The sequence below is a fragment of the Prunus dulcis genome, chromosome 3 (genome assembly GCF_902201215.1).
Source record: "Prunus dulcis chromosome 3, ALMONDv2, whole genome shotgun sequence".
In the NCBI taxonomy this organism is placed as follows: Eukaryota; Viridiplantae; Streptophyta; class Magnoliopsida; order Rosales; family Rosaceae; genus Prunus; species Prunus dulcis.
Genome location: NC_047652.1, coordinates 21,483,164 through 21,503,843, shown reverse-complemented (window position 1 = coordinate 21,503,843; position 20,680 = coordinate 21,483,164). Strand labels below are relative to the sequence as shown.

At 38.3% G+C, this 20,680-nt stretch overlaps 4 protein-coding genes across 5 annotated transcripts in view; 1 reads left to right on the top strand and 3 right to left on the bottom strand.

Annotated features, from left to right (window-relative positions):
- Window positions 1-113: 113 nt before the first annotated feature.
- On the top strand, window positions 114-1,047 carry LOC117621599 (expansin-A23-like). The gene is made up of 2 exons (XM_034352169.1): window positions 114-273; window positions 428-1,047. The coding sequence occupies exons 1-2, from the start codon at window positions 114-116 to the stop codon at window positions 1,045-1,047; spliced, it is 780 nt and encodes a 259-aa protein (XP_034208060.1).
- Window positions 1,048-1,414: 367 nt separating this feature from the next.
- Window positions 1,415-3,613, bottom strand: LOC117622091 (F-box protein At5g39250). Of its 2 annotated transcripts, none has more exons than XM_034352629.1 (2): window positions 3,542-3,613; window positions 1,415-2,519 (listed from the first exon to the last, which is right to left on the bottom strand). In XM_034352629.1, exon 2 carries the CDS (start codon window positions 2,506-2,508, stop codon window positions 1,759-1,761), a length of 750 nt encoding a protein of 249 aa, XP_034208520.1. In that variant the 5' UTR covers window positions 2,509-2,519; window positions 3,542-3,613; the 3' UTR covers window positions 1,415-1,758. The 2 variants fall into 2 exon arrangements, with proteins under 2 accessions (XP_034208520.1, XP_034208519.1); XM_034352628.1 differs by having other exon boundaries at window positions 1,415-2,585; window positions 3,542-3,611.
- Window positions 3,614-9,458: 5,845 nt separating this feature from the next.
- Window positions 9,459-11,063, bottom strand: LOC117622960 (UDP-glycosyltransferase 83A1-like). The gene is made up of 2 exons (XM_034353780.1): window positions 10,580-11,063; window positions 9,459-10,382 (listed from the first exon to the last, which is right to left on the bottom strand). Exons 1-2 carry the CDS (start codon window positions 11,061-11,063, stop codon window positions 9,499-9,501), a joined length of 1,368 nt encoding a protein of 455 aa, XP_034209671.1. The 3' UTR covers window positions 9,459-9,498.
- An 8,850-nt stretch (window positions 11,064-19,913) lies between these two features.
- The window catches only part of LOC117623146 (UDP-glycosyltransferase 83A1-like), a 3,628-nt gene continuing 2,861 nt past the window's right edge, over window positions 19,914-20,680 (bottom strand). The window contains exon 3 of the mRNA XM_034354017.1: window positions 19,914-20,680. This exon is cut by the window's right edge and continues 10 nt beyond it. Within this exon, the coding sequence (XP_034209908.1) occupies window positions 19,914-20,680 (767 nt within the window).

Here is a 20,680-nt window from a genome sequence, read left to right as displayed (position 1 = left end):
CACTCGATCAGTATCATCTAATTTATGTTTCCTTTTATGATAATCCCACTTGTGCCTATAAAATTAACTCTGTAATTAAGAGGCATTCCAGTTTTTCTCACTACAACATTGCCATGGCTAAGTTTCAGAACTTGTTTACATGGGCAGTGTTCATCACTCTTCTGGTTCAAGCCATGGGCGATGTAATCCCCTTAGCTAAGGGACGCACCGGCAAGATTTGGCATGATGCACACGCAACGTTTTATGGTGACCTGAACGGAGGAGAAACCATGCGTAAGTGAAAGAGTTTTTGTTTGCACCGGTTACATGTAACCTCCTTCCCACGATAGTAAACTCGTGTACTTAATATGAGAGGAATGTTATATATAACCGGCACATAACAATTTTTATTTTTATATCAAGTTTTAACTTTGTGATTCTTAAACAGAGGGGGCTTGTGGATATGGTGATCTCTTCCAACAAGGCTATGGCCTGGAGACAGCAGCACTAAGCACAAAGCTGTTCAAGGACGGGCATGCTTGCGGTGCTTGTTTTCAGATCCGGTGTGTCAAGGATCCACAATGGTGCATCCCTAATGCCGGTGCAATCACAATCACTGCAACCAATTTTTGTCCTCCAAATTGGATTCCAGCTCCTGATCATTGGTGCAACCCGCCACAGAGACACTTCGATTTGTCCATGACGATGTTCACAAAACTCGCACAAGCGAAAGCCGGGATAATCCCGGTTAAATATCGCAGAGTCCCGTGCCAGAAAAGCGGAGGGGTTAAGTTTGAGCTTAAGGGAAACCCCTACTGGCTTACTGCATTGGTGTTCAACGTTGGCGGTGCCGGTGATGTTGCAAACGTTAAAATTAAAGGCTCTAGCACTGACTGGCTTCAAATGTCTCGCAATTGGGGCCAAGTTTGGCAGACGGGAAGCAACATAGTAGGGCAAAGCTTATCATTCTTGGTCACCACAAGTGATGGGAAAACACTTAGGTTTGATGATGTTGCACCAGCAAATTGGCAATTTGGTCAGACTTATGACGGGAGAATAAATTTTTGAACTAGGATGAGCGTTTAGTTATTTTGCACCTGTTGCTTTCCCCATGTGTCAAATTTGAAAACACATATTGTAATGCAGATGCTCAATAAAAAAATTTTATTTTTTGGTAGGCAGCTAATACAAAATGAGGTAAAGTCCATACCCTAACTTTGTATTTGGGTTAAAACCAAGACAATGGCACAAAATCAACAGGATTTTTAAAAACACAAATTTGTTTCTGTCTTTCCAAAATTGAAGCTAGCAGAAATCCCTCAAATATTTTGTTCCTTGGTAGACAAGATTCTTTCCCTTTTATTCTAAATAACTTAAATGTTCTTGTACCAAACAAAGAAAGGATTGGCGTTATCGTTCAACTAATGGATATCAATAAATGAAAAAAGATCTGCTATTCAATTGTAGTCAAAATTACCCTGATGCTCAGCACATTGTTCATAAGACCAAATGAAATATACTTCAATACGGAGCAAAAAAAATGAGGTTCATAATTTTAAAGGTAATGAATAAAACAAGTATGTACAAACTTTGAACATGCAAGAACACACGAAGAAAGTGATACCACTAAAGCAAAGTGTTGTCACTGGAAATGAGAGCGTTGTACTGCGTTCCATATGCAGCCTCAGCATGCCAACTGAACCGTAGAAGACAAAAACATCATTGTTGCATCCAATTTGGTGGCTCTTTTTTATTTGCATTGGCTTTCAAGTCAAAACTTCACTTCCAATCAAGCATGTCTAATAGCCACAAAACCTCTTCCTTCGAGTTTGCAGCATCCATGAAATCCATTTCAATCCCAAAGACATCAACAACTCCTTCATTTCCGCTGTCCATGAAAAGCAAAGAGATCCATGCCCGGATACCCGTAGTGAATGGGTAGACCGGTGAGAAGTCAAGGTAGTCATTTGCCATGGCTCTGTATGCTGTTCGATCAATGTAGTCAAACATAGATTTATTAAGTATACAAGCAACCTTATTAGAATCCTTGCGCCCCACAAGCACTGAAACATTCACGGTCTGGCTCAAAGGGACTGTGAACCTTGGCTCAACAGGGACTTTCATCTTGTACTCGGAGCTCTCCATGTGCAATCTAAGCATGTCACATACTCCTGGTGGTGGGATTTTAATACCGTTCTGTAGGATCGGGCCTGGGACCACTTCAGAAAAGATAAATCGATCTTCTGTCCAGATATCGATGAAAAATTCCAGGTCATCAAAGGAAAGTCTTGGGGGAAGAAGAATTCGACCAGGCTGGCGCTTATAAAAGGTTTGATACAGCTTGTAATACGTTAGAGTTGGAGGGTTAGGTCGCTTGCAGATAGAGGGCCATCTCTTGGCGCATGCGCACTTCCAAAAGAAATCATCTCGAGCTATGTGTCTCCACTGCTTAGACACTGCCATACAAGAAGCAAGGTCCACACCCTCGAGTAAAGGAAAAACGGCCTTCAGAACCTCTTCATATGTCATTTTCAGCTAGCCTTAAAAATAGAATATGCAACGATCAACACATTAGGGGACTAAAAGCAGTGAACTCACAAAAAGCCCTGTGGAAAAAGGATAAAAACAGAACAAAATTCAAAATTCAGAAAATATACACTCCAACTTTTAGTTAAAATGAGCATCAAACACAAACATGCTCTAGAGAGAATGGGGAAAGGCACAAAAACTATAGATCACAGATATCAAAATCAGTTCAAATGTAAACAAACATAAATATCTAAGACTCCTGACACTGAGTTTGGTTCTGAAGAGATGTACTCAAACTAAGCACTGGCTTTTGATAACAATGTGTAAGCCAACTCAAGAAGAACCTTGCATTGGACCAAACATTCGGTTATGTATTGGCGGTCTTATTCAATAAGCAAATGCACTTTCATAACCCTACATTGGGCCGAATACATTTCCATAGTTCAACCAAACAGCCAATTTTTTTATCGAACAACCACAGAATTGTTTCTACACTCGGTACTTACGTGCATTTTACATATGCAAATTGCCAACACGATACGAACAACATAACTTTTGCAAGAAATGGGGATACCTGTCCCCCAAATACCAAGCATATAGAAAATTCAGATGCGAGAAATAACCCGTATTGTCATTCTGATAGCTACCACCATAACACAAGGCGTATTATCAATATACAGAGATTGAAATGCCAAAGATTTGACTAAAACCTGTACATTTCTAACACATATCAAACTCATATGCAGACTTCATCCTATTCAGAGGCAAAACTACAGGAATCAGAAAACGAAATCCATGACTGCTAACTGATAAAGCTTTGGGGTTAGAAAAACATTCCAAAATTTACACTGTAAACAAACTTAAAAATCCCCAAAATTAAAATTGACAGAAACCAAAAAGAGCATGCAGATAGGAATCAAAACCTTTAACCTAGATCGCACCAAAGAATATAAACACGAACAAAATTGAAGAATTAGCTAGGTTGCTGATCTGAACATTGAATAGAAAATGGAACGATTTTTTCTTTTCTTACCTGATTCGATGGCGGAATTGGTAAAACCCGATAATGGGGTCAAGTGAGAGAGCCTGAGGGAAGAGAAAAGTAAGCAAACTATAAAAAAATAAAAAATAAAAAAAGGACTTTTATTAAAATAACTATTTATTCAGGGTCGCAAATGCAAATGGTCCCACAAAGCAACGAAGGACCGTTGGGCTTGTATTTGGCGGAACCAGCTGAATTTCAACAGTTTCAGGGCTTTTGCTATTGGCAATGGCCCAAGCATCAATTTAACGAAATCAGTGTTGTTGTAGAAATAGAATAGAATAAACTTAACCGAAATAAATTGATTGTTTTTTTTAAATTCTTTTCTTGATTTAGAGGCATTAAAGAGGTTGACAACTAGAGACAAAGTCATACATGATTGTGAGAGTAAGTTTAAAAAAAGACCTTAGGTTTGAAAAAGAAAAGGTTAAGAATCAAACTCTCACAATTGTTATTAATTCTTGGGTTCTTACGTGATTTTTTGTTTGTTTTTATTTTTGTTGACAAAATGATATTTTAAACTACTCTTATGTACATGGAGGGGATCAAATTCGAGTATTAGGGGGTGAGGATCGAATTTAACTTGAATTCGGGTGTAAGGGAGTAGACACACTATTTTGGCCAACTGACCTTAACTCACGTTTGTTTGAAATCTAACATTTATGCGCGGATAAGATGAGAGTAAATTTGAGAGTATATGATTTTGAAACCAAGAATAACAATAAAAACTCAGTTTTGGGTTACTAATTAGGAGCCGACAGGAGTAAAATTGAGTGTTTAAAATGGGGATTCTATATAGGAGAGGGGAAAAGGGGGAAGAAATATTAGTAGGAGGCAAAAAGTTGGTTGAGACTAGACAAAACAAGTGGGTCATGGAGTTGCAATCAAAAGGGGAGAGTGAGCCATGTTCGATTATGGCAGCCTCTGCCGACCGAAAAACAAAAGGAATAAAGTGAAAACCTCCACATGCATCAATTGCTCTCAGCTCATGAATTGCTAACTGAGCTCTCTCCTCTCCTCTCAACTCTAACAAAGAAAGTGCTAGCTAGCTGATCAGCCAGAAAGGAAAAAAAAGAAGATGTTACATCACATCTAGCTCTCTGTGATTTGCTTATATACATATATATTGTACAATATTGGCTTTCATCATCAACATCATCATCATGTCCCTCACATTCATATATAGCAAGCAAGGATTTGAGTTCTAGATTGACCATTCATATGATTGATCTAGACCTACATATAATTACCACCTATAAAAGACCTGTTCTATGTTGTCAAATTTATTCTAAATGAATACCAAATTGAAGTTCACTTTTTAACTCTTTACTCACAACAATCTCAGTAGCGCAATTAGAAATTTATTGTAATAGAGAAGTTCATGCAAAAAAAAATCATTAGAGTTAGACCGACTCAGCTATAGAGTTAGAAATTTATCGTGACGAAGAATCTCAACTATTTTTCATTTTTTACAAGGGGGAAAGTGAGAATGGGGTGAACTTTTATTTGAACCTGTAATTCTAGTACAGATATACATGCTGTGCCATATTTGTTTCACATTTAATGGATAAAGTTAAATATTGTTGGAAGTTTGCAGTGCTAGTTCAAACAAAAGTCCACCTACGAGAGAAGACAGGATCTTCTGTTTAGCTTAATAAAATGGATCACAGAATGGTACTTTGATACATTTTAATAATTGACCTTGATTAATTAACAAAGTATGTATAGGAATGATGTAATGTGCACTGCTTAGACACATGTCACACATGCCAGATTGAATTAGCTTCCAATTGAAACCAAGTCTAAAACCCATTTATAAATATTATAATTATATATGAATTGATTGATAAAAAAAAAAGTAAATGATTAAAGTTAGAATATAATCATTTGTAAGAGGGAAAGAGAGAGTGAGTTAGATCAGTTGGTCACGATAGTGTGTAATCATTTACTTAAGTTTAATCTCTCGATATATTAAAATAATTTATAATATCGCTTTGCTAAAAAGAGAGAGAGAGAGAGAGAGAGAGAGAGAGAGAGAGAGAGAGAGAGAGAGAGGAGAGAAGGTGGTGCCAGTTGATCAGTTCCATGCAGGGAATGTGCAAAACATGCTGTACATTTCATGCTGCCACACTGTCTCTCATTTCATTTGTCACATGCCCCTACCCCTCCTCTCCCAAACTACACTCCAAAACTCCCCATCTGCATGTGCTTCCCATGTGCACTTTTTTTTTCTCAACTCTCTCATCTCAAGCTCTTCTCAAATCAAAACCCTCTTCTTCTCTCAAGCCAGCCCTCATATGGGGGGCTTTGCTGGCCCATATCACCTTCACATGCATCCTTTAGGGAAGCCACACTCCCACTCCCAACACAACCCACCTTGACCTAGCTAGCTCACACTCCAACCTTTATTTCCATCCCAATTTCCTATTTTGCCCCTTACCTTGTTTCATCACATTATAATTAAACACAAGCCTAAGCCCCCCTTTGTGGACAAAATCAAAAGAGAGAAACAGAAGCTTAATTTGTCTTGCTAGCTATGCCTTCTCTTCTGGATCATCCTGATATCGCTCGTAATTAATTGTCATTTGCTTTGTTGTTCCCCTCTGTTGGACTTTGGTATAGTATCATGTTTGTCCTTTGTTTGCTTGGCCACCTAACATATATAATAGAGTATTCTAATTTATATGCTTACTAAGTATTAGATTTGATAATGACGATTAGTTGGGCTTGTTATCGACTTGTCGTGTCTTATAACTAACAAGGTTTACTAACTTATAACTAATTGTGAGCTATTAATTGGGCTGATATAGCATGTGAGATCTACATCAATCAACGATTATCAATTGTCTATACACTCGTGAAATTTACATAAATCAATAATTAGTTGTCAACTTGACATTAGCAAAATTTTATGATGCATTAGCGATTTTGTTGGGTCTTAAAAACAACCCAAATCAAAAATTAATTAATGTATCTACCCTTGATTATGAGAGAGATGAAGGTCAAATGTTGTAATGTTTATCAACTCTCATACAGAAAATTAAATAAATAAACAAACTTGAGGGTAGTTTGGGAATGAGGCGTTCGACGGTCCCGGACCTCACATGTGCCGTTACAGATGGGCAGGCTTTCTGCCTTAAGGCTCGCAAGTTGTGCCCTGTTCCCGCTTTCTCCTTTTAATTGAGATGCCAAACCATCGGATCGTGAAATTACAAAAATAACCTCCTTCTCCTCGTATGTAAAAAATGAAAATCTACTCCCCCAGCTACTTGCATGATATTTTCTTTCCAATTATAACGCAATAAATAAAAGGCCCAAAAATGACAGAATCAGAAGAAAACGAGTAAACGACAGAGAAGAAGCCAAAAATGGCATTTCCGTAGTAAACTACAACCCAAGTGTCAATTTGTGAATCCTCCATTACTTAAACCCCGAGAGGCCTCTTCTTCGCTACATTCTTCTCTCTGTGACTGTTCTTCACACAGACAAAAACACAATGAGCTCAGCTCCAAGAAACCTCAAAGCCAGCCTGGCAGGAAAAAGAAGAACAAGAAGAACCAGCTCAAGAAGAAGACTGGGGTCACGTGCCTGTGGAGCTCCGAGAAGAAGCTTCAACAATGGTGGACGCAAGAGCAAGTGTTCTTCCAAGACGGTCTCAGCGAAGCTGGAGACCCTGAAGAGCCTCATCAGCCCATCCCACGCCGGAAAGACGCTAAAATCTGACGAATTGTTCCAAGAAACGGCGGATTACATCGTTCTGCTGCGAACCCAGGTCGTGATTTTGCAGAGACTCGTTGAACTTTATGGATCTAGTGAGAAAGAAAATATTACTGCTACTGCTGCTGTATTATAGTTCAATATCTTTCAATTTTTCAATGGAAAGAGAAAAAGAAAAAGAAAAAAGACAGGGTCTTTGGGGGGTTTTTTAAAATCTTTTAATTTAATTTTCAAGTTTAGATGTTGCATGCTTTGTGTGGTTGAAGATCATCACCCACCACACCCACCACATGAGGCTGAACTAATTAATAGCTAAATTTTTCATCAGATCTTCTGTAGCAGAATGTGTTACTTTATATCTTGGTGCATATGGTGTTCATTAATCTTCTGCAAAAAAATGATGGACAAGTTCCGTAATTTCGATTAGATGAATTTTCTGCAGGGTTCATTCATTTGAATGAAGTTGAAAGATTTACAATTTTCCACCTTTTTTTGCCTGAAATTGGTCAAATTTTTTTGAATAATTAATCAAGCTTTTGTTGGGTTTTTTGGTTTTTCTGTGTCTGAACTAAAATGCATAAACAAAAAAGATGGGAATTTTTTGGTAACCCAAGAGTTGGACATCCCTTCTGGCCCTCTCTATGTGTATGTCTCTCTTACTGACGCACACTGCACACACATCATTTTCTAAGCACAGAGACATATGCAAAGCAGAGGAAATATATATACATGATGACATGATGGATCTACATCCAACCCATGCATGATGCAAAATGACTGAGCTCAGGCATGGCATTTTTACAGCAAAGCCTGAAAGCATAATTTGTCAGTATTATTAATTCTGCAGAGAAAGAGAGAGAGGAGAAACACTTGTGTGCTATCCACTTGACATATATACCGTAATTGACTGGAAATAGCAAAACAGTGTTATTCCCGTTTAACCCAAGTTTTTCTGAAGAGAGAGAGAGATAGATAGGAGAGGAGCATGGGGTGTGTGGTGGTGTTGCCAGTAGTGATTGCAGTAAGTACTGGTACTATACTTGATATTAAGAATGGGAATGGGTGTGTGCAGGTAAAAATTGAACTCTGATAGATATTTCACATAATATCTTGATGAAAATGACAGCAGTGCCCCTTGTCCTTGAATTTGTCGTATCACTTCCAATGCCGGTGGTGGCATGCAGTGTTTGTGATGATAGTGACAAGTTTTTCTCAGCAGCACAGTCAAGAATCCCATGTGCAAAAGCCAAAGTTTGAGGGGTCTTTGCCAGTTTGTATGTCTCCTCCCCTCCTCCTCTCCTCTCTGCTCCGTAAATCTCTATGTCTTACTTAACCTTCTTTCTGCTCTGTGTAATTAAGTGCGTTTTAAACTTAGAAAGGAAACCATGTGCAAAAGCAAATCACAGCAACTCAGCATGCTCTTCTCTGTTCATTTAGCTAAAATGGTGCTTTTCAATAAATTTTGTAACATGGAGTTGATAGCTTGCTTTTAATGGCTTCCTTGGGCTTGGTAGGCTCTACCCACTAGAGGAAAAATGGATTTTTTTTAAAAAAAAGGAGTTTTCAGTTTGTTATTTCTTGGTGAAAGAAAGTTTAAGGGGATGGGAAGCTACCTCATCCCCGGTTCAGGGCATACCAAGGCCTCTTTGAGGACTTACAGAGGGGGTCTTAGCTCTTTTTTTAGTTTATAACCCATTAAGAGGTATTGTTGGTAGTGGGACTCAAACCTAGGTCTTGATAACGAAAAGAAAGATCCTTACCAATTCAACCAACCCTCGTTGGTGAGTTTTGAGTTTTGATTTGAGATAACAAAGTGTTTCACAGAAATAAATGTCCCCATCTGAATTTGAGTCCTTGTTCTTTCATTTCAAAAAGCAACCTTGGCTGGCTACAATCGACAAGCCTACAAGCAAAATGTATGTCACATCTTCATCACCTAGCATTTGCCCATACTCTTGGAGCCGGAGGAAAAACATTGCTTTCTCTTCTTTTGAATAACTCCAATAAATACGTCATCTGCAGACTGCAGGTTCGGTCCGTACATAATAATTTCAATTTGTTACATTGTATTTAGTAATTTCAAATACTTTGTATCGAATATCTAATAGTTCTATGATTCTTCCAACTAGTCCAGCAACAATTTGATACAAATAGTATATTGCATCACTGTATCAACTGATACATTGGCCTTACATCAATTCTTGAAACTGATTAGTCAATAGGCCACTTGCCTATGACTTCATCCATTCAATAAAATTCTTAAAGGTCTTGTTGGATTGGCCCCCTTCTTTGACACTGGTCATGGCCAATTCCTTGAGTTTGGAAGCTCTTGCTTTGAAACCTACATCACCAAGCAGTTGGTCCAATTTGTTCATGATTTCTCCTTGTGTAATGATCCCACTTTCATTCTTGTTGAACTTCAACCCCACGTTCCAAACATCACAAATGTAGCTCTCATTAAGGAACTGGTCAACGAAGCATGGCCAGCACAGGAAAGGAACCCCATTGCTTATACCTTCTATTGTAGAGTTCCAACCACAGTGGCTTAAGAAGCAAGCAATGGAAGGATGAGCTAGAACCTTTTGTTGAGGTGCCCAACCCACCATAAAACCACGAGACGCTACTCGATCTTGATATCCTTCAGGGTAGAGATTACATGTTTTTTCAGTAGTGTCTGGCCTCACAACCCAGAGGAATGGCCTTTGGGACAGCTCAAGAGCCAGAGCCAATTCTTGGAATTGTGTTTGATCAAAAACTGTGAAGCTGCCAAATGCAACATAGATGACTGAGCAGGGTGGCTGTTGATCCAGCCAATTTAAGCAAGTTAAGTCTTGTGGCCAGAAGTAGCCTGCTGAATTCCCAAGCCTGTTGCTTGCCAAGAGTGGGCCAATTGGTAAAATCTCAGGTGCCAAGGTGCAAGCTGCTGGTTCTAGATCGTATGCCGAGTTGCAAAGGAGCCAGTCTAAGGCTAGCGCAGTCTTGTTGCCTTTTACCATAGCTTGAAACATAATTTTCTGTGTGGTTAAGTCGCCAATACATGACCACAACAAGTGTTCAGTTTTCATGATGGGCATGTTTGGTGCCAACTGAAACATACGGCCTTCTGGGGCAGTTCCTGCCACAAGTGAACCGTTGTGAAATGATAACAGATAAAAACAGAACTCCAGAATTGAACTTGTTCAAATTTCCAAATAGTCATTGGATCAAAATTTTACATTTCAGATGAGATGAGTGAGCTTGAACAATCTTGACGAAGAACTAGTTGGACTAAAATATTATGTAATTGACAAGTTAGGGGTAAGTGGATCTCACCATCATTGTTAATGATTCCTTCATGAATTAACTTTGGAATACTAAGTTGCAACGCCAAGGCTGCAGCTGCAGCAGGATAAAAGGCAACCCTCCTGATTTTCATTTTCTCTGCTACTTCAAGAATCCACCCTGCAGTCTGATCAGCAATGACACAAGTGATTTTTTGGCCTTCCCCTTGGTTGATCTTCTCTATCAGCTCCTCCAACTTCCCAGGCATGACTCGTTGCATTGCTTCCAATAACTGCCCTAGCTCATTCCTGTCCTCCGACGGTTCTAAGCCGTCTGGAATCGAAACTAGATGAATATGATCCCTGCTTATATGACTTTCATCAGCCAAAGCATTCATGACTCGCTTATGATTGTGCTCTGTGTTCACAAATGTGACTTTGAAGCCATGATTAGCTAAACACTGCGACAACTCCATCAAGGGAATTACATGACCTTGTGCTGGTAAAGGAATAGCTAAAATATGTTGTTTGCTCATTCTTTTTCTTTATTTTTCGTTTTCCCACTTTCAGATGTTTTCTCATCTTAATCAGGTCTTTTTAATTATGAGGAGCCATTACTGTTGGTGTTGACTTCATTGGTACTGGTCGTATTTTTAAGTCATTAATTTGGTTTATTATATCGTTGTTTTCTTGATGCTTTGGTGAATGTGTAATTTCTTAGTCGTTCTTTGTGGAAGTATTAAAGATGTTAAATACGCAATGGACAAAGTTGTTCTTTTCATGCTAGGGTCACTTGAATAAAATGGCCAATGAGAGTGATTAGAGGTGTCGACATGTTTGATTGACATTGACATTGAATGTAGCTGATGTATGTTATTTCATGTCTTTATTCAATAATACTAATCTTGATCACACATGGCTTCTGTAGGTAAGATAGAGATCTAGGATGAGATATTTTGTTTCCACACTCTGGTCACTTGAATCAAATGCCCAATGAGAGTGATTAGAGGTGTCAACATGTTTGATTGACACTGACATTGAAATGGTGAAATTGTCATTCATTATTGTACATTGAATATAGCTGATGTATGTTATTTCATGTCTTTATTCAATAAGACTAATCTTGATCACACATGGCTTCTGTAGGTAAGATAGAGATCTTCTTCTTCTATGCAGTCCTTAAGCTCTTTCTCTTAAGGGGTGAGATTTCTATATGAGTAGTTGATTAACTGCTAGAGAAGGGATCTCTATTTATATGCATTTACTTAAGTTTCCTGCCCATTAAAAATACTTAAGTAATTCAGTTTGCATTAGGATAGTTTGTTTCAATCCATAAGAAATTAGGAATTCTCAAAGTTCTTGTTTCCTATTAAAACACCCTTAGAAAAAGAACTGCAGATTATGTTTAAGTCTGTACTCCTAGATCATTGTAAATTGCCGAATCATTATGGCCCTGTTTGGTAGACTAGATTGGACTGGACTGATTATGATTAAACTTGGAGTGTTAGACTGGTTTGACTTGGATTGAGTTGGACTTTAATAAGTTGTTTGGTACATTAGGTTGGGCTAGACTGCACTGGACTAAAGTCCAGTCCGTTGTTTGGTACAATTATGGGTTGGACTACATTGACTTCAAACAAAATTTATTTTAATGTTTATTAAAATTAGTTAATATCAGAAATAATTAAATTTAATTAAAAAACATGTACATGTTGTAAAATGAACTGAAATATGTGCGAGTATTGAGCTGCATGTAAAGTAGATGAGACACAGCATTTAACGAGGTTCTGCTATGCCTACGTCCTCGGAAAGTAGCAGCAGTAACTTTTCCACTATATAAAATAATAGGGCTACAACTTTAGTGTTTACAATATGTGTGGCTCACTGAATTTTCTCTTTTGGAGAATTTCTCTCTACTCTCTTTCCTTTCCACTCACTCACCATTTTTCTTCCTTTTCTTCCTCTTCTCTGCATGACTCTCATTCTTCTCTCATCTGCAGGTGTCTGTGCAAAGGCAGGATAATGCCTTATTTATAGGCAGATTGAGGGAGGTAGCTAACCCACGTGAATGTGCACTAAGGGAAAGTTGCAGACAAACTTTACCCAAAGTCCCCAAATGAATAGTTAGTGGGCTTCACACAAAAACCTTTACAACACTCCCCCTTGGAGACTACAAATGATATGTCGGTTGCATCATTAAAGACTTGCTTGGAGAAAAACCCAGTGAGGTAGAAAACTGATGGAAGGAAGAAGATTACAGTAATCAGTGCAGCATACTTCTGGATGCTCCCCCTGATGAATATCTCCCCCTGATATCTTCATGATTATCTTTTGGAGCGAAAATCTTTCTGAGTGAGTGGAGGATGTAGCCATTAACAATTCTCATAGTTGAGTAAGTAAATATATTTCCAGTGAGCTATCTCTATGTAAATCATAGAAATTTTCAGAGTCCGCGTTTCCAACAAAACTTGGGCTATTTGTAAGTTCACTTGAAAAGAATATGCCCGTACATGGTGTTATGCGGAGATAGCATCAAATATACCTCACATCATCCCAAAATGATGGTGATGGAGTTGAGCTCTATCTGGAAAATACGATGTCCGGTCCAATATACTTCCGGAAAATCCCTAAAGTGCCCAACGGATAATCCTCATAAAAATGCTTCAATACTTTCTTAGTATAAGCAAGAATCTCGTTGGCATAATGCTCGATCTTTAAGTCCATACAAATATTTCTTGAACTCTTCAGGAGTTTCATTATGTTGCAAACATATTATAATCAATGTACTCACTGAGACAATTTATGCACATTAGTATTGAGCACAGATCTTGTGCTTCAGGCACATGTCCTTCAGGGACTTGCTTCATGCAATTTCAATCCTTTCAAGGATTTTGTTTAAAGGGATTAAACTTTATGACACATTATATAGCTTTAACCTAGCTATTTATACATCTTTAGGGAATCACTTCAGGTGATATGCTCTGTGCATTTAATAACCCTTAAAGATAACATGTTGGTCTCCGTAAATGTGCAATAAGGGGGCACAATTGAATCTGTAAATATGGAGAAAACCCAACATTCCTTGTTTCTGCCAGAAACATTGTGTCATACAAAGTAGGTATATTCCTTTTTATTCCGAACACCCCAGTATAACTTTCAGTATTAACATCTTTTGGGGTTCGTACTGTGGGTTTGTTCTTTCACGTTCATTCTCATCTATAATGGAATTGCCTCATTCTATTTTGGCCAATGATATTGTCGACATTTAATAATTGAACATGGTTCCAATCAACACAGCCCATTGATGATTTGAGTAGCTACTCCAAAATCAAAATTTGTCATTCATCAATTCATGATTCCACCATTCTCATGTGCATGCGCATGCATCAATTATAAACATTTCTTTGCTTTTTGGGTACCCAAGTCACTACAGGGGGCTTTTATTATGTGAGAATGTGGATTATAACCTCCAATGGAGCGTTATTTTATAGTAGGGCATGGATAATCTCCATTTAGGGAGTTGGAACATTTAGAACCCATATATCTGTCATGCTGCAGGCATACCACAGATTAATACATACATGTCAATTAATTTCTGGGACTTTAACCCATACAATTTGCTACGCATTAGGCGTGCACAATATCAATATTGACATGTCAAAGGATTGTCCTTTGGGGACTTCAATCCACATCATTTGCTACGCAACAGGCGTGCATCATATTGATCACTGCTATACCCATATTTTGTTCTTATGGGACTTTAATCTGTGCAGTGTATTATCAATGTATCCAACTTGCAATCTGTAAAATTTGCGTTAATAATTCATGGATACATACAAGCCATTCCTTTGGAACGGACTTATCTCCCCATTTGGTTACCTTTCAAGATAAAATATCAAATAAGTATATAAGCATAAAATAACACAAGGATTGCTTACATCCTTAGGTGGGAGAAACTTTTCTCAAGTATCATTCATGCTTGTATCGGCCCAGTAAATATAATGTAGCGCTTGATGATCTAGTTATATCCTGCAAAAGCAAAATCACAATTCTTTTGCCTCTGTCAAAACAAATAACCCTCAGAGTTAGGATCACTTCATGGATTCTTTCTTCAGATGTTCATTCTAAAGAAATAAAATCTCTTATGAACAGAGAGTTATAAAAAGAAAGAAAAGATACAAAAATTGTGATATTGATTGCAAGGTAAGGTAAGCAATCAGGTGAGGAAGCTGATGAGAGCAGACAACAAACTCTCATTTCTCCTAGTCTAGAAGAACTTCAGGAGATTAGAGCATGTGGTCGCCTTCACAGTTCCCCGATGTAGCTGAAACGTGATCAGGGATAGTCTCGCTTTATGAATGGATGATCAGAGATAGTCTTGCTTCTTAAGCACATTGAGTGCTCACTGATATGAAAAACAAGTGGATATCGCATATCTAGATCTGCAAAGAAAATTTCGTTAGTAACATATTTATACACAAATACAAGGAATAGGTAGAACCGGTGAATTTCAAATTAACCATAGGAAAATTGTGAGATTCTCGGGGTACTTTTGAAAAAGTAGCTCCGTGAAATCGGTAAAGCAAGATCGGCTTTGACGAAAATAATACTTAAAAACGCCGAAAGTGCCGGCAGACATTATTAGAGGCTGCGTGAAGTTTTGGAATCTGGAAAAGAAAAAGAGAATATGGGGATCCGAGAAGATATTGGGGTCCTGGAAACGTTGCCACATTTCCGTCTATAGATATAGCCTATACAAAACTTGATTAGAGCAATTGTGTTTCAACTCAACTTCCTTCATTTTCTGAAACTTTAGTTTTTCTAAGACTTTCTTCGAAACCTTCTTAAAATGGCTTCATCTTTTTCCTGCCCAAATTATTTCAATTTAAATGATGCTCCCACAACAACCAGTGACGCCAAAGTTTGGCGTCCATCCTTTGTATCCCAAAATCATCATCTCACAGTTAATGATTCTGTGATGATGAATGATGCTACTGCTGTCATAGTAGCTAGAAATTTCATTACTCCAATGGATGAAATACTGTTAACAGGGAGGTATGAGGAAGAGGCTATTGATGACTCAATGGCTTCTAGCATTCAGAGTGCTGCTTCTGTTTCTAACATGGCTGATCGTTTGCGTGCCAAAGCAAACGAGGTTCAGAAGCTAACAACTGAAAATTCGTCTCTTCAAAGAATGATTCATGAGTCTCAACAGGAGGTTGAGAAACTTAAAGGAGAGAATAATGCCTTGTTGAAACTGGTGAGTTCGTACTCCGTTGATACACTGAGAAGGCTAGATATGCTGCAGGTCTCCAATGAAAGAATTTTGGGAGACCACGAGAGGCTTATGGCTAAGCTTAAGAGGCGCCGTCCTCTTCCTTCAGAGGCTTCCAGAACATAATGTAATTTTATAGATTTTACAGGGCCTGCACCTTCATTGCAGGTGGAAAAAATCTATCTGTTGTATGCTCCTTTCCTGTTATAATAATTGCGCACATTCTTAAACTTGCACCTGTGGTTTTTACGTCTTTTCAAAATGACGGTTTGGAACCTTGTGTCTTATAGGTTCAAGTAACCACATCAAATCTCTCAAATTTCATATTTCAACGCATGTGAGCCCGGGACTTTTGGCCTGGGCTAAACACAAACTCTAAATTTATTCGCTCTTTTCAAATGGACATGAAATATGAATTGAGTAAAAGCCACGATAATATCGCAATATAGTAGTGAAGAGCATTAACTAATATATGCCCACAACTTCAAGTTCGGGATCTCTCATATATTTGGATCCATGGGCTTCCGGCCCAGATATAACAAAATATGTGGGGAGCCTCAATTCATCATTTGAGGTTTATACTCATATTATCCATTTCACGGTGTATTCTTAACAACCGGAATTCACAAAATATATTTCTTCCTTGAGGTGTCGATTATAACATAATCAAACTTTATTAAATTCATCATTTTCTTATGCCAAAGAAATATGTGGCGTACCACAATCTGCAATAATATCTCAAGGGTTGTCCATTTAATTGTTGGAACTTTAGGTTCTCAACACTGTTAGGTTTTGAATCTCATGCCAAAATCACATATTCTCGTGGCATAGACATTCAATCCCCTTTAGATTTTGAACTCCGGGCCAAAATCACATATTCTCATGTTATGAATATTTTTACAATTTTATGTACATATTTCGGGACTTCAAGCCCTTACATAATTGTCCATATTTTGAGGAACTTCTGGCATCTTAGTTAATTGCTAATCCATGAGTTTAAGGAACTGCAAGTTTCCTTTTGTATATAGTGACGGTTTACCCAAAATGGTTAATATTTATGTATACGTTACTATTCATATATCCGGTACTATTCATCAAGTCATGAATACGTATCTATTTATGTGTACAATACATTTGCCAGTACAGTTATTATCCATATGTACGGCACTATTAACCAATTCGGTACTGTTACATCATTAAGGAATCCCAGGTCCTTATTTACATGTCAAGGATCAAGGACCCTTAAGTCCAATCAAATGTTTACAAATATAGTACCGGAGAGACTGCCAGCTCTCATATCAATATCATCATCAAGGATCTTCAAGTCCTGATGTAATTGTATGATGAGGATCAAGGAACTTCTGGTCCTGATCTGTATACTGAAAAAAACTCATCATACGACACAATTAATCCATAAAATAAATTGCTTGTAAATAAATTACTGGTAAATAAATTACTGGTATGGACGATAAACCCGCACCATACTTTAAATAAATGTAAATGTGCAGTAAAATAAATTCATAAAGTATGAGGGTTAATTCCACATCATACTTTAAGTAAAATTAAATTTGCGATAAAGTAAACGTGCTTGTATGGGCACTAATTCTGCTCCATACATGTAAATAAAAGTAAAGGTATGGACAATAAACCCGCGCCACCCTTTTAAATAGATACTGTTGTATGGATAATAAACTTACACCATACTATAAATAAAATAAATACGGGGTTAAAACCACCACCGAATAAAATAAGAAAAGTGTTAGTATTACTAATGGTCTGCCACTGATAATATATTTAGTATTACCAATGGTCCATTTTTGTTAAGGGTTAGTAATAGAATGGCAAATAAATATAGTATATTACATTACCATCTGCAACTTGAACGTAAGAGGAAATAATCACTGAGAGAAAATAATATATATAATTAGAAAGTAGGGACAAACCTTAGTGCTAATTTGCTGTAAGGTATCACGCTTGTCTGCTCCCCTAAATCAATTGCTCTCCACCAAGAAAACTAACACAGGCTTTCCACGTGAATGGTCATCAAGAGCATTAAATATTATGAATACAATAATATAATAGACAAACATGATATAGAAGGCTTTCCACGTCTTGCTCTGTAGAAACAGTTTTCTTGCTCTGTAGTAACCACCATTTTTATTCTCAACTCAAGATATACCTAGCACAAAGCAAATGTCATCCATGAACTTTGCAAAGACCAAGACGCTGGCGATGAGCAAGCGGTGGACATTGAAGGAATCGATGGGCATAGGCACAGCCGCTGTGAGCCACCAAGCAAAGACCCAAACAATTACCGCCAGCATGGTCTAACTAGCCACAGGGCCATCTAGTTTCACACAGAGGCATATAATGGTGCACAGAAGAGGTCATAGGAAGACGGACAACGTCTTGAGTGTCAGAGTGGATTTCAAACCTGACAGGAAGCTTTGTGACCGTTGGATAGGATCGTTATCATGATCGTGATGGAGAGGGAGAAGTGGGGATTTTTGGGGTCATCGGAGATGGGATGATCTATATGATAATTAAGAGATCTGAGTTTCATAAGAGAATTCAGCTGGTATTTTGAAAGCGAATTCGTGCTGATAACGTGTTGTAAAATGAACTGAAATATGTGCGAATATTGAGCTGCACGTAAAGTAGATGAGACACAGCATTTAACGAGGTTCGACTATGCCCACGTTCTCGAAGAACAGCAGCAGTAACTTTTTCACTATATAAAATAATATGGCTACAATTTTAGTGTTTACAATATGTGTGGCTCGCTGAATTTTCTCTCTGCTTTCTTTCCTCTCCACTCACTCACCCTTTTTCTTCCTTCTCTTCCTCTCCTCTGCCTGACTCTCATTCTTCTCTCATCTAAAGGTGTCTGTACAAAGGGTTTAGGGGGCTCCACGCAAAGGGTTTACACAAACTTTACCAAAAGTCTCCAAATAAATAGTTAGTGGGCTCCATATAAAAACCTGTACAACAGTACATAAAATTTAATTTATTATTATTTTTAAAAAGTAATTTTAAAACATTTAAATCAAATATATATAAGAATAAAAAATAAAAGCTAACCCCATCCCCTCCTAACCCCGCCCCTTAACCGTCACCCCAACCCAGTCATCCTCATTCCCAGTCAACCTCCGTCTCTGCACATCCCTATCCCCAGCAAACAATAACCACTTTCATAGAATATGCATACCGACCCAGCCATGAATAGTAACCTCATAAATATTCATGGTCCCAACCTTTTAAATTGAAACAGTAACCTCCACATAACCACCATTAATCTCGATTCCAACCCCCACTTAAACAGCACAAAGAAAACCCAGCCACCACTGCAACATAAACAATAAAACCCAAGAGTAGAGTTGACGCCGGCGCCATTTCAAGTGATGTGAAAGTGATGGTGGTGGTTTGAAGAAGCAAAGAAAAAAAAAAAAAAAACGAAAAAAAGAATCAAAATATAAAAAACAGAGAAAGAAGAAGAAGCATAAAATGGTGGGTTGGGTTCACCGGAGGAGGAGGGGGGATGACGTTAGTTGGGTCTAGGGATGGCGGTGGTGATGCTGGGTTTGGAGGTGGGGTGGGTGATGGGAAGAAGAGGAGCAAACGTTGCTTTAAGCAGCGAATGGGGGAGGCGGAGGCTTCCAAACCCTTGGTTTCTCTTGGGTTTATAATACCCCCATTTGCTGGATCGGTATCCCAAGCCAAATAGCAAGCCCAACCAGTCCAAGGGTGCATTTAGGCCCACCAAATGACGGATATGATTTTAATATATTTTAATTAGAAAAGTCTGGTCCAGTCCAGTCTACGAAACAAGGCCTATAGGATTAGAAGACCATAATCATGTAAGACAAGTTAGTTGAAACATATGAATTTTGACATATCATACGGTGCACTCTTGAACTTCAAACTTGAATTTTGAGGTAAGGGGCTTGTAGCTCAAGTAATAGTAATTACCTTTGCACTTGAGGTTTTATGTTCGATTCCCCCTTTCCTAATAACGCTTGTATTGAAAAATATATATATATATATATATAAAATAAAAAAAATAAAACTTGAATTTTGAGTAGACGAAACCAAATGATAGGGACTTGCTTGCTTACGATTTGATCCATTCAATAAAATTCTTAAAGGTCTTGTTGGATTGGCCCCCTTCTTTGACACTGGTAATGGCCAATTCCTTGAGTTTGGAAGCTCTTGCTTTGAAATTTTCATCACCAAGCAGTTGCTCCAACTTGTTCTTGATTTCTCCTTGAGTGATGATCCCATTTTCATTCTTATTGAACTTCAACCCCACCTTCCAAACATCTGAAATGTAGCTCTCATTAAGGAACTGGTCAGCAAAGTATGGCCAGCACAAGAAAGGAACCCCATTGGTTAAACCTTCTATTGTAGAGTTCCAACCACAGTGGCTTAAGAAGCAAGCAATGGAAGGATGAGCTAGAACCTTTTGTTGAGGTGCCCAACCCACCATCAAACCGCGAGACGCTACTCGATCTTGATATCCTTCGGGGTAGAGATTACATGTTTTTTCAGTAGTGTCTGGCCTCACAACCCAGAGGAATGGCATTTGGGACAGCTCAAGAGCCAGAGCCAATTCTTGGAATTGTGTTTGATCAAGAACTGTGAAGCTGCCAAATGCAACATAGATGACTGAGCAGGGCGGCTGTTGATCCAGCCAATTTAAGCAAGTTAAGTCTTGTGGCCAGAAGTAGCCTGCTGAATTCTCAAGCCTGTTGCTTGCCAAGAGTGGGCCAATTGGTAAAATCTCAGGTGCCAAGGTGAATGCTGCTGGTTCTAGATCGTATGTCGAGTTGCAAAGAAGCCAGTCTGCGGCTAGCGTAGTCTTGTTGCTTCTTACCAAAG